The sequence below is a fragment of the Silurus meridionalis genome, chromosome 4 (assembly GCF_014805685.1).
Source record: "Silurus meridionalis isolate SWU-2019-XX chromosome 4, ASM1480568v1, whole genome shotgun sequence".
NCBI classification, from domain to species: domain Eukaryota; kingdom Metazoa; phylum Chordata; class Actinopteri; order Siluriformes; family Siluridae; genus Silurus; species Silurus meridionalis.
Window position 1 is genome coordinate 18,615,862 of NC_060887.1, and position 12,952 is coordinate 18,628,813.

At 35.0% G+C, this 12,952-nt stretch overlaps 1 protein-coding gene across 4 annotated transcripts in view; it reads left to right on the plus strand.

Annotated features, from left to right (window-relative positions):
* Positions 1 to 10,761: 10,761 nt before the first annotated feature.
* mroh1 (maestro heat-like repeat family member 1) overlaps positions 10,762 to 12,952 on the plus strand; it is a 31,728-nt gene continuing 29,537 nt past the window's right edge. For 2 of the 4 annotated variants that reach the window (XM_046847206.1, XM_046847210.1), the window contains exons 1-2: positions 10,762 to 11,021; positions 11,520 to 11,599. In XM_046847206.1, coding sequence (XP_046703162.1) covers positions 11,563 to 11,599 — 37 coding nt within the window. In that variant the 5' untranslated portion in view covers positions 10,762 to 11,021; positions 11,520 to 11,562. The remainder of the gene's footprint in view (positions 11,022 to 11,519; positions 11,600 to 12,952) is intronic. The other 2 variants (XM_046847208.1, XM_046847209.1) reach the window with 2 other exon arrangements.

Sequence of the window (12,952 nt, forward strand, 5' to 3'; positions counted from 1 at the left end):
AAACCTCTTGTGCATGGTTTTAGCATCATCAATAATGATCTTATTTTCTTTTACCAGTTACAAAACTTACAATGGCTTGCACAAGTATTTACCCATGTTAAATCTTTCCACATTTTGTATTTCAACCTGGTACTTAAATGGGACTTTATATCATAAACTGCAACTTAACAGTTATGATTGTATAAATATTTGCACGTTTGTGTAGTGACATCCCTAAATTAGCTCTGGTGCAGCCAGTTGCCATCAGAAATCACATGATTAGTAAATGGAGTCCACCTGTACGCAATTAAAGTGTTATGCGATCACACCATAAATACACATCGCTGAAAGACTCCAGAGTTTAGTAAAGGACATGTCTAAACAAACAATCATGAAGACACAGGAGTTAACAAAACAAGTTTCTCAATCAAGGTTCACTTGAAAAAATCCCAAAGATTTAACATGATGTGGAGCCCAATTTATTTAATTTATAAAAAGAACATAAAAGTCAGTGAGCAGTTAAGAAGGACATTCGTCAGAGAAAGAAACAGCACTTTATGGAAAAGTGGCAAGTCATATAAAAATCCTCAGAGGCTAAAATCCCACTGAGCTGAATTGAATTTTGTGGCCCAAAGTGCAACAAGGGTGGACACCCAACTAAAATCATCACCTTGAGAACAATCTCCCTACACTGAAGCATGTTGGTGGTAGCATCATTTTGTACTTTTTCCTTTCATGTGATTAGATTCAAGCATGCTTTTAATAAGTTGGTATGCAGTAAGAAGACATGTAAGACAAGAAAGCCAAACACAGATTCTTGATGTAGGACAGTCTTTTACCAAATAAGATTCATACTCTTGCCCTTCTAACTGATCCTGTTGAAATATAGGATGAAAACAAATTGAGAACAATTGTATTAAAATAGCAGTAAGTAAAAAGAAGACAATATAAGACCTAAACACTTGCTTTCTATATTCACAAATGCATCCCCATACAATAATTGTATTTACTGTTAAAATTGTTTACATTTTATTCTTGAAATTATTCCTAGTTATTACCTTCTGTTGCTGAGGTCCAAATGAGTTTAAATTTGCATTCATTTGCATTGAAACAATTTTTCCAGATAAAACACAACTAACATCAGCGGCTTTGTAGGCTATAGATGGAGTACTACATTCTAAAAAATATTTTTTTAAATGCTTTCCAAAGGACTTTTGTGCAACTCACCCATGACCTTTATTGTTTAGTAGAGCCCTATAACCATGAAATAAAATACTGTTGGCTCTCTCTGCCAAAACTGTCAATGGAGTATGAGGTCCCCTTTAGTGGCTCATGTATGTACAAAGCTAAAAAGGCCAATCTAATAAATTCTTGGGATTTGTGAGTCCTGCTCACATGAATTGAGATAATTTGGTATGCAGTGTCTTCTCATAAAATATCTAAATGACACCACATATAGTCACAGTGATTTATAAAAGGATATTTAATTCCTTTTTATTATAGCCCACACTCCTAAAGTCTAGATGTATCATTTACAATGGTAATAATTACAAGTTAAGGCACAATAAGTACATCCTTAAAAACAGCAAGTGACCTTGTAAGTGACCATTTTGTTGTATGGACACCACATGCTGATCAGAAAATACTTTCCTGACACACTGAACTTTTGTTGCTGCAATTCTGGTAAGATATCCACTTCAGCTCTTCTGTGGTTTCTTTCTTTCACAATTATCCATTGATTTATTTCTTCAAAATCCTTATGGGCCAGCTGTTTGGTAACTGGACTGCTACCAGAAAACTATCACAGCTAATGTGTCTACTATGAAAACGGTTCACAACAATTGCATCATAATAAATAGAAAATTGGGAAGTAAAATGTGATTTCAGCATCCGTGGCATGGTTCTTGGTAACCAATAGGCTGGTTTGACAAATACTGCTGATCTTTTGGGATTTTCATGCACAATAAATTCTAATGTTTTGGGGAAAAGTCATCCAGTGAGCAGTAGTTGTTGATGACAGAGGTCAGAAAGGAATGGGCAAGCTGACTGGAATGCTAGAGTACAGATTTACCATTGCAGTTTTTTTTCCTACATTCATGCACAGTGGTGAACTGGAATTGAGAGTACCTTGAGGTGAATAGGGACACATATGCATTTTCTTCTGCCAGGTCTTTAAAGAAGTGTAGGGCTTTTAAATACAATGCATCAATTTCAGGTGCATTTATAGAGCCAGAAGCAGACATGTGTCCATATAATCAAAACAAAAACCCTGAGGTTTCAATACTGCTCCAACCTATTGTTAACAATGAATTGGGGCTCTGGAGTAACATTATGAGTAAGATGAAATAGCTGTCGTATGGATCATATGGTGTGCACGGTAATCAAAGCAGAATTCTGAATCATATGGTGTACTCTGTTTCCATAAGGTCCTTTCATTTGTTGACTTTTAACTCTCATAAAAACTGTGGCACTGTAAATTATGGCAGTTTTATAAACCAACAATGCACTCACAAAAGCCATAAAACACTTCATCAAACACCTGATGGAGGATAGCTTTTTAACGGACCGTTCTCCTTTCCTATGATTTGATCCATGTGATAAGAGACCATGTGAACCAAGTCTTTCCAATTTTGTTACTGGTTTTGCTCAGAGTTCTGTTGTAAACCCACATATTTTATGACTATTGCGCATTATACCGCATGTAGCCTTTGGGAAGATGTGGTGAGATTTATGCTAACACACTTTCTCTCATGTACATCAGCTCTTACCTTATCCTGTGAATGACATGTCAGTGAATAGCATTTGATGACAGAGAAAAGTCAATCCCTCCTCCAGGTTTTCCTGTATTGTGCACATGTTATTGTGACTCCAGAAGAAATATATATCTTATAGAAAACAATAAAGCAAAGCCACACATTCTATAAGGTTCAATTGGGTTACAATTCCCATATTCGTTACTACATGGGATAGTGAGAAGTGAGTATAAATGGTACTATTTTTAAGGAATTTATAGCAGTGCATTAGTGATTATATTTTATGTATGTCTGTGTAACTAACAACATAAAAAACGATGAATGTGATATGTAAAGCCCATACATATGACAGGGTGATACCAATAACCTGAAACAAAATAACCTTGAATACAAAAGAAATCGCATAGCACAGTGGATGATAACTCATGGACTAAATTTTTGAAAATTACATATATTTGAAATTTACTAACTGAGAAATTTGGCTTGAAACTGTGAAAGAAGGGGTGGGCTCATATTTTGCAAGTGCTAAGTGTCCTCAGGAGAGGTCTAATAGTAGTAGGGAACAGCTGTTCAAATACAAAACCATTTTAGTGTGGTTAATAAGAATAGGGTCACAATGGTCATAAAACATCTTATAATAAAAAACAGTGGTTCTTGTGTGTGCAGCAAGATCATATTTTGATAGATCAATGTTGAAAATGCAAAATCTATCAAAATAAATAAACTGACACCAAATGATGATTTTAAAGCAGAAATGCTAGAAAACTAATACCTTAAATAAACTTCAAAAAAAGCATACTGATGCACACCATGTCAGTCATGTAGAGCCATACATGCTGAGAGGATAAGCTGCATAATTTTCATAAACAGCTTTTTGTAATGCAGCATTGATGTTAGTTTGAAGCATTTTGCTGCCTTACAGCTCTAGATACCAGGGTTTGATACTCAATAGAGGTTACCATTTGTGTTGAGCCATTTGTGCATTAATTTTAGCATTCAATCCTTTTGAGTGACACAAATGTATTCTTATTTTTAAAAAATTGTAGTATATGAAGATCAATGCCCAAACATAATGTGACAGGATGTGCGGCCCTGCATGGTGCACTATTAACTGCGCAGTCTGGGTTGTGGAGGTTAACATTAGAAAAAAGCTTTTCATTTTAATTTGGGAAAGAGAAAAAATAAATTGTCAGAAAATTAAAGGCAAGGTACGACTGCATATCATGATTGAATCTTATGGACATTTCTCACACAAGTGAACTCGAATGAGGTAGATGAGTTTGGTGAATTGTCAGATACAAAATTCTCATTCCTATGCCTACTTCAGGTTTACATCCGAATACAAATACAGATGTGAATAATTAGAGCACTTGATCAATAAAGATTTATATACAAGTAGTATTGTTTTGTTATAGTCCCTATTTACTGGGTATTACATGCTAACCATAGCTTCAGTAAGTACATGCAGTCACACACCAGGCACCAAAAAGCCCACAGGGCTCCCCATAGCAGCTATAATTCATCTGTGATTACACTTTCTATTGTACAACAGTAGCATATTGTATATCATGTTATTCGTCCAGCATATGCCTTTACGTTTGAAGTGATTTCTGTCAAACTAAAGAAGAAAAATTAGTGCACAGTGGGCTTGTTTATGAGAATGTGGTAAAAAAAACTCCACAAATGTTTATTTTAGCTCTAACCATGTTTCCTACTGCCACATAATCAATCAAAGTGACCAGTCACATGTACTTCCACATGTCAGACGAAGAAGTCAGTTATGGACCTTTATTACATCTGGTAAGTTTTCTGAATGTCACAATTCTACTTAAATATGAAATAGGACAAAAAAAAAAAAAGACAAAAATTTTAAGGCAAAAAATACTATAATGCATTGAATTTTCTTTAACGTGTTTTTATTGTTAAAATGTATTTTTTTAAATTATTTATTTTTATACAAAAAAAATGTAAAAGTTTTTAAGAAGTGGAAAGAATCAATCTTTTGTGTTAAATGAAATGTTTTAAAATTGGTTAAATGAAGTTGTGACTGTCCGAGACAATGTTCAGCATTAATTATGATTGTGAATACAAAAATCTGACTCCCTAGGTTAACTATAGTTTTCTATATTGAGAAGGAGTGAGAGATAGAGAGGAAGAGGAAGAGAGAGAGAGAGAGAGAGAGAGAGTGAGAGTGTGGTGTTGGTGGGGGTTAAATCATGTGTTGTTCAGTATAAATCACTTTCTGATCTAATTTTTTCCCCTACAAAAACAAATTCCACTGGAAATATTACATAGTGGGAAATTACAAGCAGCTCTATAGTCATATTTTCAGTTTGGCATTACGGCTTATCGTTTCTTGGACCAAGATCTTGTTATAGGTTTAAACCATAAATTCTCAGCAAAATAATGAAGTAACAAAAATGCCTGCTGCTACAATTTATTTCAGTTTCCTTTGTTTGTGGTCGAAGCCATTGTACGCTTGTACACGTTTTTTTTCATGGCTTAGGTTTAACTCACCATTCCAAATGAACCACACCTTGATGTTTAAATCTCATTGAGAGATTGTACATTCATAACATTCACAATGCTCTGGTTTTCACCTGATACAAATAAAATAATCCTTTGTCTCTTGTAATCAATACTTAATTCCACTCGTTTATTTTTTAAACAGAAAAAATAATCTAGTTTGTGACATGATACTTTTCGAGATCTCACCCAAGACATATAACAAAAACAAATGGAACAATTTCTCATAGATATCTGCTGTACCTCACAGTACCTTGTGTGCTAGTCCTCAGGGACAAGGTGTCTATGTGAAAAATGTCTCAGCTCATTCAGCTGTGCAAACAGACACAAGCTTGTATTTGCAGGTTGGATGCTGATCTGGGCTCCGATACTCCCTCCATGTGTGTTAGCCTTTGTTACGATAAGCAAAATTGATCCACATACCAAACTGGACTATTTTGTTTATATGGCCCTTGTTTTCCCTGTTCCCTTCAGCTCGGCAGTAGCTTTTTATGACTTCAACTCGGAACGTGTTTTGTTATATGTGGTTGAGGTTTGTGCTGGAGCTAGCGATTTGTCATGCCATTAAAAAGATTCAAGTGTCTGTAAGCTTCCACTGACTCACTGTCTGAGTGACTACATTTTATGGGGCATAATTATTTAGTTTCAGTTTGACTGGTCCATTTTAAAAATGAGATTCCAGTTGAAAATTCACATCAAAAACATTGCAAACCGACTGCCTTTTATGGTTGCCAATCCTTCACATTTATACAATTGCAAACACAAGCCTGCACATAGTATTGACATTGTTGAGTTTCTGTATTAAAAATGTAAGATGTGCTGCACAGGCTGCTGACTTCCATCTTTGTTTAAAACAGCTGGAATGCTTTTGTCTTGCAGTTAAGCCTTAATTTATGTCTTGGACAGATTGTAAAACACAAGCAATACAGAAGGTGAAGTTTCTATTGCCTTGTAAAAAAGCATGGTGGGAAATTCTAGCATTGTCCAAACAGCATGTCTCCAAAATCAGTAGATATACAGTATTAGATATACAGTATTAGAACATCAAATTTCTCTTATCTGTTATAAGGGTTCCAGACGAAATTTTCTTATCATGAAATTTCTTACAAGGTTTCAGTCTCAAATATCACATAGAGAATCTGATAAAGTACAGTATAGCTTGATATAGGTATTTCCATTAAAAAAGCAAGTTTCTTATTGCAGCTTTAAATAAAGGAGTCATACAGTAAGCATTTATGCACATTTTAATGTGCTTTGAAAATAAGAGCAAATTGTCCAAAGTAAGTAGCAAGGAGTAGCACAAACCTGGCCAGAGCAAAGTTTCCTCCTTTCAGTATGTGTATTTCTGCTTTTACTCTGTTACGCAAAAACAAACACACCTCCATATTTCATGCAGTCGTATAATATTTCCATTCCAAATACCCATATGTGAAGCACAAATCTTGCTTTTAAACCTCACTTGTTTATTTATTTAATACACTTTTAGACCTTTTAAAATGTCTCTAATTTTGTATTATGTCCATAAAATTTAGTCATATAGACCAGGGATTCTTACATTTCTTGCAGCCAGGAAGTGCAACTGTAAAACATATTTTACTGGCCCTCTCTGTCAAGATTTATTTCTTGAATATTATTTAAATGTGTACACTACTATTTGGTTATTTATTTTAGTCATACATCTTTTTATTAGAAATCTTTCCAGTAGCAGACTAAATGTAAGTTGAAATTATTTATGGACCTACTTGTTTTTGAGTTGTTTTGGTTTGGATTAAATAATTTGACAGAGTGAAAAATAAAGGAACTCAATACTAAATATAACAATTTGATAAAAGTGGGTTGTGATTTCTAGCACAAACAAAAAACTTCACACATCCCCAGGCTGTGCTTCACGGGCCCCTAATGTAGACTATACAAAGGTTCTGGCCAAGATCTTACAATTGTTGAACAAACAACATCAATTAAATGTAATTACATATATGAGAATCTGTTTAAGTTAAGACCACTTTCAAGTACCATGATTATGCTTTTTGAATTAAAAAATAACAAGAAAAACTGCACCTCAATTTATTAAAATAAAATGCTAAAAAAAAAAAAACTATCTGGGTTTAGTTCTTTGCATATGTGCTCTTAATTTACATGTTGTTAAGTATGGAGAAGATGTATATATTTATGCTGGGGCATTGTGCATTATGGGATATAAATACATACACTCCATACTGTTGTATATTCAAACACACTTCCTGATGCATGCACAGGACACCTGAGCTGTTTAGCTCCCTCTAGTGTAATTAACTTTAATTGTTCCTTGATTGTCTGGTTTTTTTTTCCCTGCTCCTTTTTGGGGGGTTACTACTTGGAGCTTAGGTGCTGAATTTTTTGTTGACTACAGGGTAATGAATGTCTTTGTGAGGTCGTGAAAAAGATTAATATAAGAACTTCAATAAAATGCACCAGCTGGATTTTAAAGTAGCATTTCCCAATTCTCATTTACAATAAACAGGAAGTACCATCTGTATTTTATTCAATCAAAGTATAAAATAGGTTTGATCCAAACTTCAATAACTAAATAAGAAATAAGCCAATAAATAATGTCAGAAGGGATGATGGAAAGCTCAGGTATAAATAAAAGCTCTCTGGCTAAATAAATACTCAATATATCAGTGGACACATTTTAACAAAAGCCCTATTATTTAAGTAGTTGGATTATGTTCAGAAGGGAACAATGAAATTTATTTTACAGTAAATGGGGTCTCTGGCTTAAAAGTTGGAGAATCCCCTAGTCTGTAGGATTCGTATAAATCTCTGACTTATTTACAGATCAATCCTTATACTCTTTACATGCCAAGTTGGCATTCAATGTTATTCAATAAAACATTATACATTTTGGGTTTTAACTTTTATTTTGGGTATGTTATTTTTATATCATTTTTTAAAAGGTTCTGTGTATAGGCCAAATTGTAATCAATTACAAAAGCTGATAAAGTACTACAGAATAGGATTACCATTAATGCTACCAAGTGGCATTCACCTTATTGTCAGTACATCATTAGATCAGCAGTTTGAATCAGAACACAGACATCTGTAGCCGGGAGCAAAGGGAGTAAATTTGGCTTTGTGCTTTGCTTGGGAGTGATGGCAACAACTGCTATTTCTTACATAGTTTATAACATAAAATGCTTTTCTTCATATGCAGCTGAGGTCATTGGTAATAATAATGTCAAAGAAATACACAGGAGTTTGTGCAAAAACTATGTGGTTTAATAGTGTCAAAAAGTCATGGTTGCTGTTTATCCGTAGTTTGTTTCTTCCTTTCAATCAATCTCTTTCCTTCTGCAGTTTAGCATACATGTTGTCATTAAATGTTGCTATATTCCTAATAGTTTTAGGAAAAATGCTCTTTTTTTTTTTTTGTTACTTTGGTTAACAAGGCTTCTGTAGATTATCGCCTGTTTTGTTTTTAACAATTAGAACAGTTTGTCAATAACAATGTACCTGTAAAGAAGCGGTTTTGTATTCTTTAGAATCTTTGCTTTTTAACCCAAAATGAGGAACCCACCTCATGGTACTCTTCCAGAACTTGTTTTCTGTATCCCTTTTGTGTTTTGCATTGAAGGACTTAACAACAAAAGCAATTTATTCATTTGCAGAGGCAAATTCTAACTCCCTAATCTGAGGGTAATCACACAGATAAATACAGCAGTGAAAAGGACTCCCCAGCATAAGACTTGCACAACAAACTGTCATCAATAAGTCCTATCACTGATTTTGCTTCAGCAAATCAAAGAGCATTTAAATTACCACTCATCACTATCACAAAAGCATAAAAGGTCAGATAACGCTGTCTTTAAAGCCCGTCATTGTAGGGTGCAGACAGTAGTTTGTCAGTAAACAGCTCATGTACAACAAAACTGTAAAAAAGCATTTGCACCAAAGCTGTATTTTGAACATATACAAAGACTAGATAAAGTCTATGTGCATTGCAGCTTGTACACATAGTTTGTAGTTACTCAGTACAAAGCTTTTCTTGAACACCACTGTTTTGATAGTCAGACAATCAGACACTACATATACTTCATCTGAAAAATTACACTGAGAAATGAATGTGTTTAACTCTCTTGCATTATGCCAAAGTCTGTTTTACAGTGTCATGCAATGATTCAGCATCTAAACTGTCTACTGGTTCCTTTTTTTGCTCTTCTTGAATTTAATTCTCAGATCCAATCATCATCATCATTATCCACTTTTTGTCTTTTTTTTAATACTTTTAATATTTTTTTGTTTTAAAATTCAATAACTATTACATTTTTAAAACTGCTTCAGCACAGTGTACAATGTACATTAATCTGATGAATTAAAACATCGTCATCAAACCAAAGAAAATATTTTAGAAACTTTCTGGAATCTGTATATTTTAATAATTGTCCTAATAGTCCCTATGGGTCTCCAGTAGGTACTGACTTGTGATCTACAAGTTGCCAGAAGTGTTCAATTAATGGTATACACTCGATCAGAGTTTTCCACACTTTTTCAATGAAGGGCCAAAAATCCAACTTTATTGAGAGCTGTGTTCCAGAAGTAAATGTTGTATTATTCCAAATTGTGTTATGTAAAAAAGTACAATTGCTATGGTTCCCCTAATTTCTGGTTTCATTATAATTATAAATAAATAATATTACTGTAATCTGTTTACAGTACTGGTTTACAGGAGTGGTACAGTTTAGTGGAACATATAGTACAATGAAAACAGTGAAACAATCCCATTTAGAGAACAATAGAGTTCAATGCCTAGTAGAGTTTTTTTTAAATCTATAAGCAATACTTGTAAAGCTGGTCTTTATTTCTTCGTACATTTTTCCCCAATTTGGCCTGCAACTGATTTGCTGAAAAAGTCATGACATTATGTAGGTGAGAGTCTGTTAGATCACTTCTCAGTTCACACTTGATCAAGTTTGTCAGTCTGTAAGTCTGCTCATAGAGGTAGGTACTGCCAAAGTGTTTGCTGCTTAAAAATGTAACTTAGATGAATTTAACTATTTACATTTAATATTTAATTTATTTGGTATTGTAGGCTCTAGTTTGGGCATCTCTGCACTAGATATTACATGCCAGTAAGGCAACATATCACAATAGAAACCCACAGGGACCATTACCTTTTGCATTACAAACACAACCATTACAAAAATCTCTGTAGGTTTCTAGTGCATTGTTTTCATCACAGTAGCGGGCATTTTTTCATATTACAGAAATAAATCAAACTCGTGAATATTTTCATTGTTTTTTGGTGCATGATCTTCGCTTTACATATATTTCTTGTAAATACAAAATATATTATGTGCGTGTTTTTTATTAAAAATTAAAATTCCTACCTTTCTTCTACTTCTTAGACATTGTAGACACTCCCACCTGCCCGGGGTATATGTCTACTTGTACACTAGCGCACTACACAGAGCTCTAGAGTATCAGTAGGCCATTACTGCTCCACTCATACTGCTCAGTACGCTAGTATGCTGCAAGGGACGTAGTCAGGAAGCACATGATCGCTGCTGTTTACATGCAGCGCAATGCCACGACTCACCTAGACTAACAAAACTGCTGGCTTTTTTCACTTTGCCGGTTTGTTGGATTATATTATTGACTCAGATTCACAGGATCTTCGTCAGTATGAGGGTTTAGCCAGCTCTGCTGTACTGTATACTCCGGACTGAGGATCTGCCTGGCTTTGCTTCACCAAGCGACCAAAAGCAGTGGCATAGAAGAAGAAAGGTAGAAGAGAGCTGATCACATTACAGCTGTTTTATTGCCACTTTTTTGGACTGAAAATCCCAGTTGTCGGTAGGCTAAGGTGAATTAGCTCGCATGCTAGCTATCATTTGGTCAGGTTCCAAGCAGCAAGTTCATGTGGACTGAGTAGGAAGTGAGCAGTTAGCTAGCTGGCTAACTGACAAGGCAGCTTGTGACTGCTGTGGGTCTGTTACTTGTGCTGTACATTCCTGTAAATATGTCCCCGTTCTGCTAGAGGACAAATGTAGTCACTGTTAGAAGTTAAATTGTCGGCTGTCATTATTTATTTGTCTTGTGTTTTTGGGGTGGAAACCCAATGTTCCTTCTATATGTGACTTTATATGCATTTATACACAAAATCTATAGGCTTCAGTATTATATGATTTAGTGATCATGTTAATGGAATGTTCTTAGAGGTATGATAAGAAAAGTCTCTCTGTGTGTTTGTGTGTGTGTGTGTGTGTGTGTGTTTGTTGAAAGGCCAGCAGGATTCCCAGATGTATAGCTAGATGATCTCCATTGCATGGCCATGGGGGTTATCGAGGAGAGCGATGTGGAGCGTAAGTACACTCTGAGCTCATGTTCACACCATCAAATGACATTTATTAACTCTCCACCTCTGTAACGGTCTCCGAGCCTCTCCACCTTTTTGATCTTGACCCACCAATGCACCTTTATCTCTCTACGATACTGTATGTCATGCTGTTTAAACAGCTATAGAAAAACCACGAGCCGGGAAAGTGTTTTAACCCAAACTGACACAGGAGCAATTTCAGAAGAGTTTGTTATGAAGTGCTGCTTCGACCAACATCGACACAACCTGCATAAAGATGACCAAAATATGCACCGAAAAACAGATGATGATATAAATAGATATTTGCACTTTTGCATATTATAAAGATGATATTTATAAGGGTACTACCAGGATTACTATTACACTAATTGTGCTATATGATGCCAGGACTACAATATAGCACACCAAAGAACACAGGTCATGATTGTCCTCCGCATTTTGGCTGAATCTGTGGTTTTGTTCACTGGTAACTTGCCTACATTTATAATAGACATAATACAATCATTGGGCTCTATACACCTGATGGGTATACAGCTCATCCAATTATAGCAACACAGTTGATTACATTGTACTGTAACCAGTGTAACTAATTACACTGTATAGTGACTAATAAGTTCCATGCTGTATCATCTTAGCTTTACATTGTGAGTCAAAAAAAAAGGCATGTCCTTAAAGTGATTGTAATCCTGCTGTGTCAGATTGCTGGATTCACAAGTGAAAGTGCAGTCAAGTCAAGGCTTAGACAAAAATCTGTATCTGAGACTCCTAGAATCCAGATTAAAGCTTTTCTCTTCATCTTTCTGCTGATAATTTCATGTACTTCACAAAGCAGTTAGGTGTAAGGTTTAATGGGGAAATTATTTCACTTCCTAGTGTATTGAGTCATTTGGTTTTTTTTGGAAGTCTTTCTGTAAATAAGCCAAAGTAGTACCATTGTCTTGTGATTTTGCATCAGCATACGATGATGTAATTCTCAACAATGGTTATCAAATTAATAATTAATTACGTAATATTTAAATAGATTTTAAAGATTCAGTGCATTTTTATACTTCAAAATGCCCTAGTTTCAGCCTCCACATGTTTAACTTTGTTTTAAGCAGCGTGTTCTCTCAGCAGCAGTTGGCCCTTGCTGTAATCACTGTAATCCACCTAGTGTGATTGAACACCCACATTAGTTAACACTGTCTGCTAGTGAAGGGAGTAGGAGGAAATGTTTCCCTGTTAGTGTGCCAAACTCTGAAAGAAGCAGTACCTGCTTTTTTTTCTTCATAGTCACAATGAGAAAGCATGTTAATGGCTGCCTGATGGTCACATGCCTTATTGTCATAAAACTTGAACA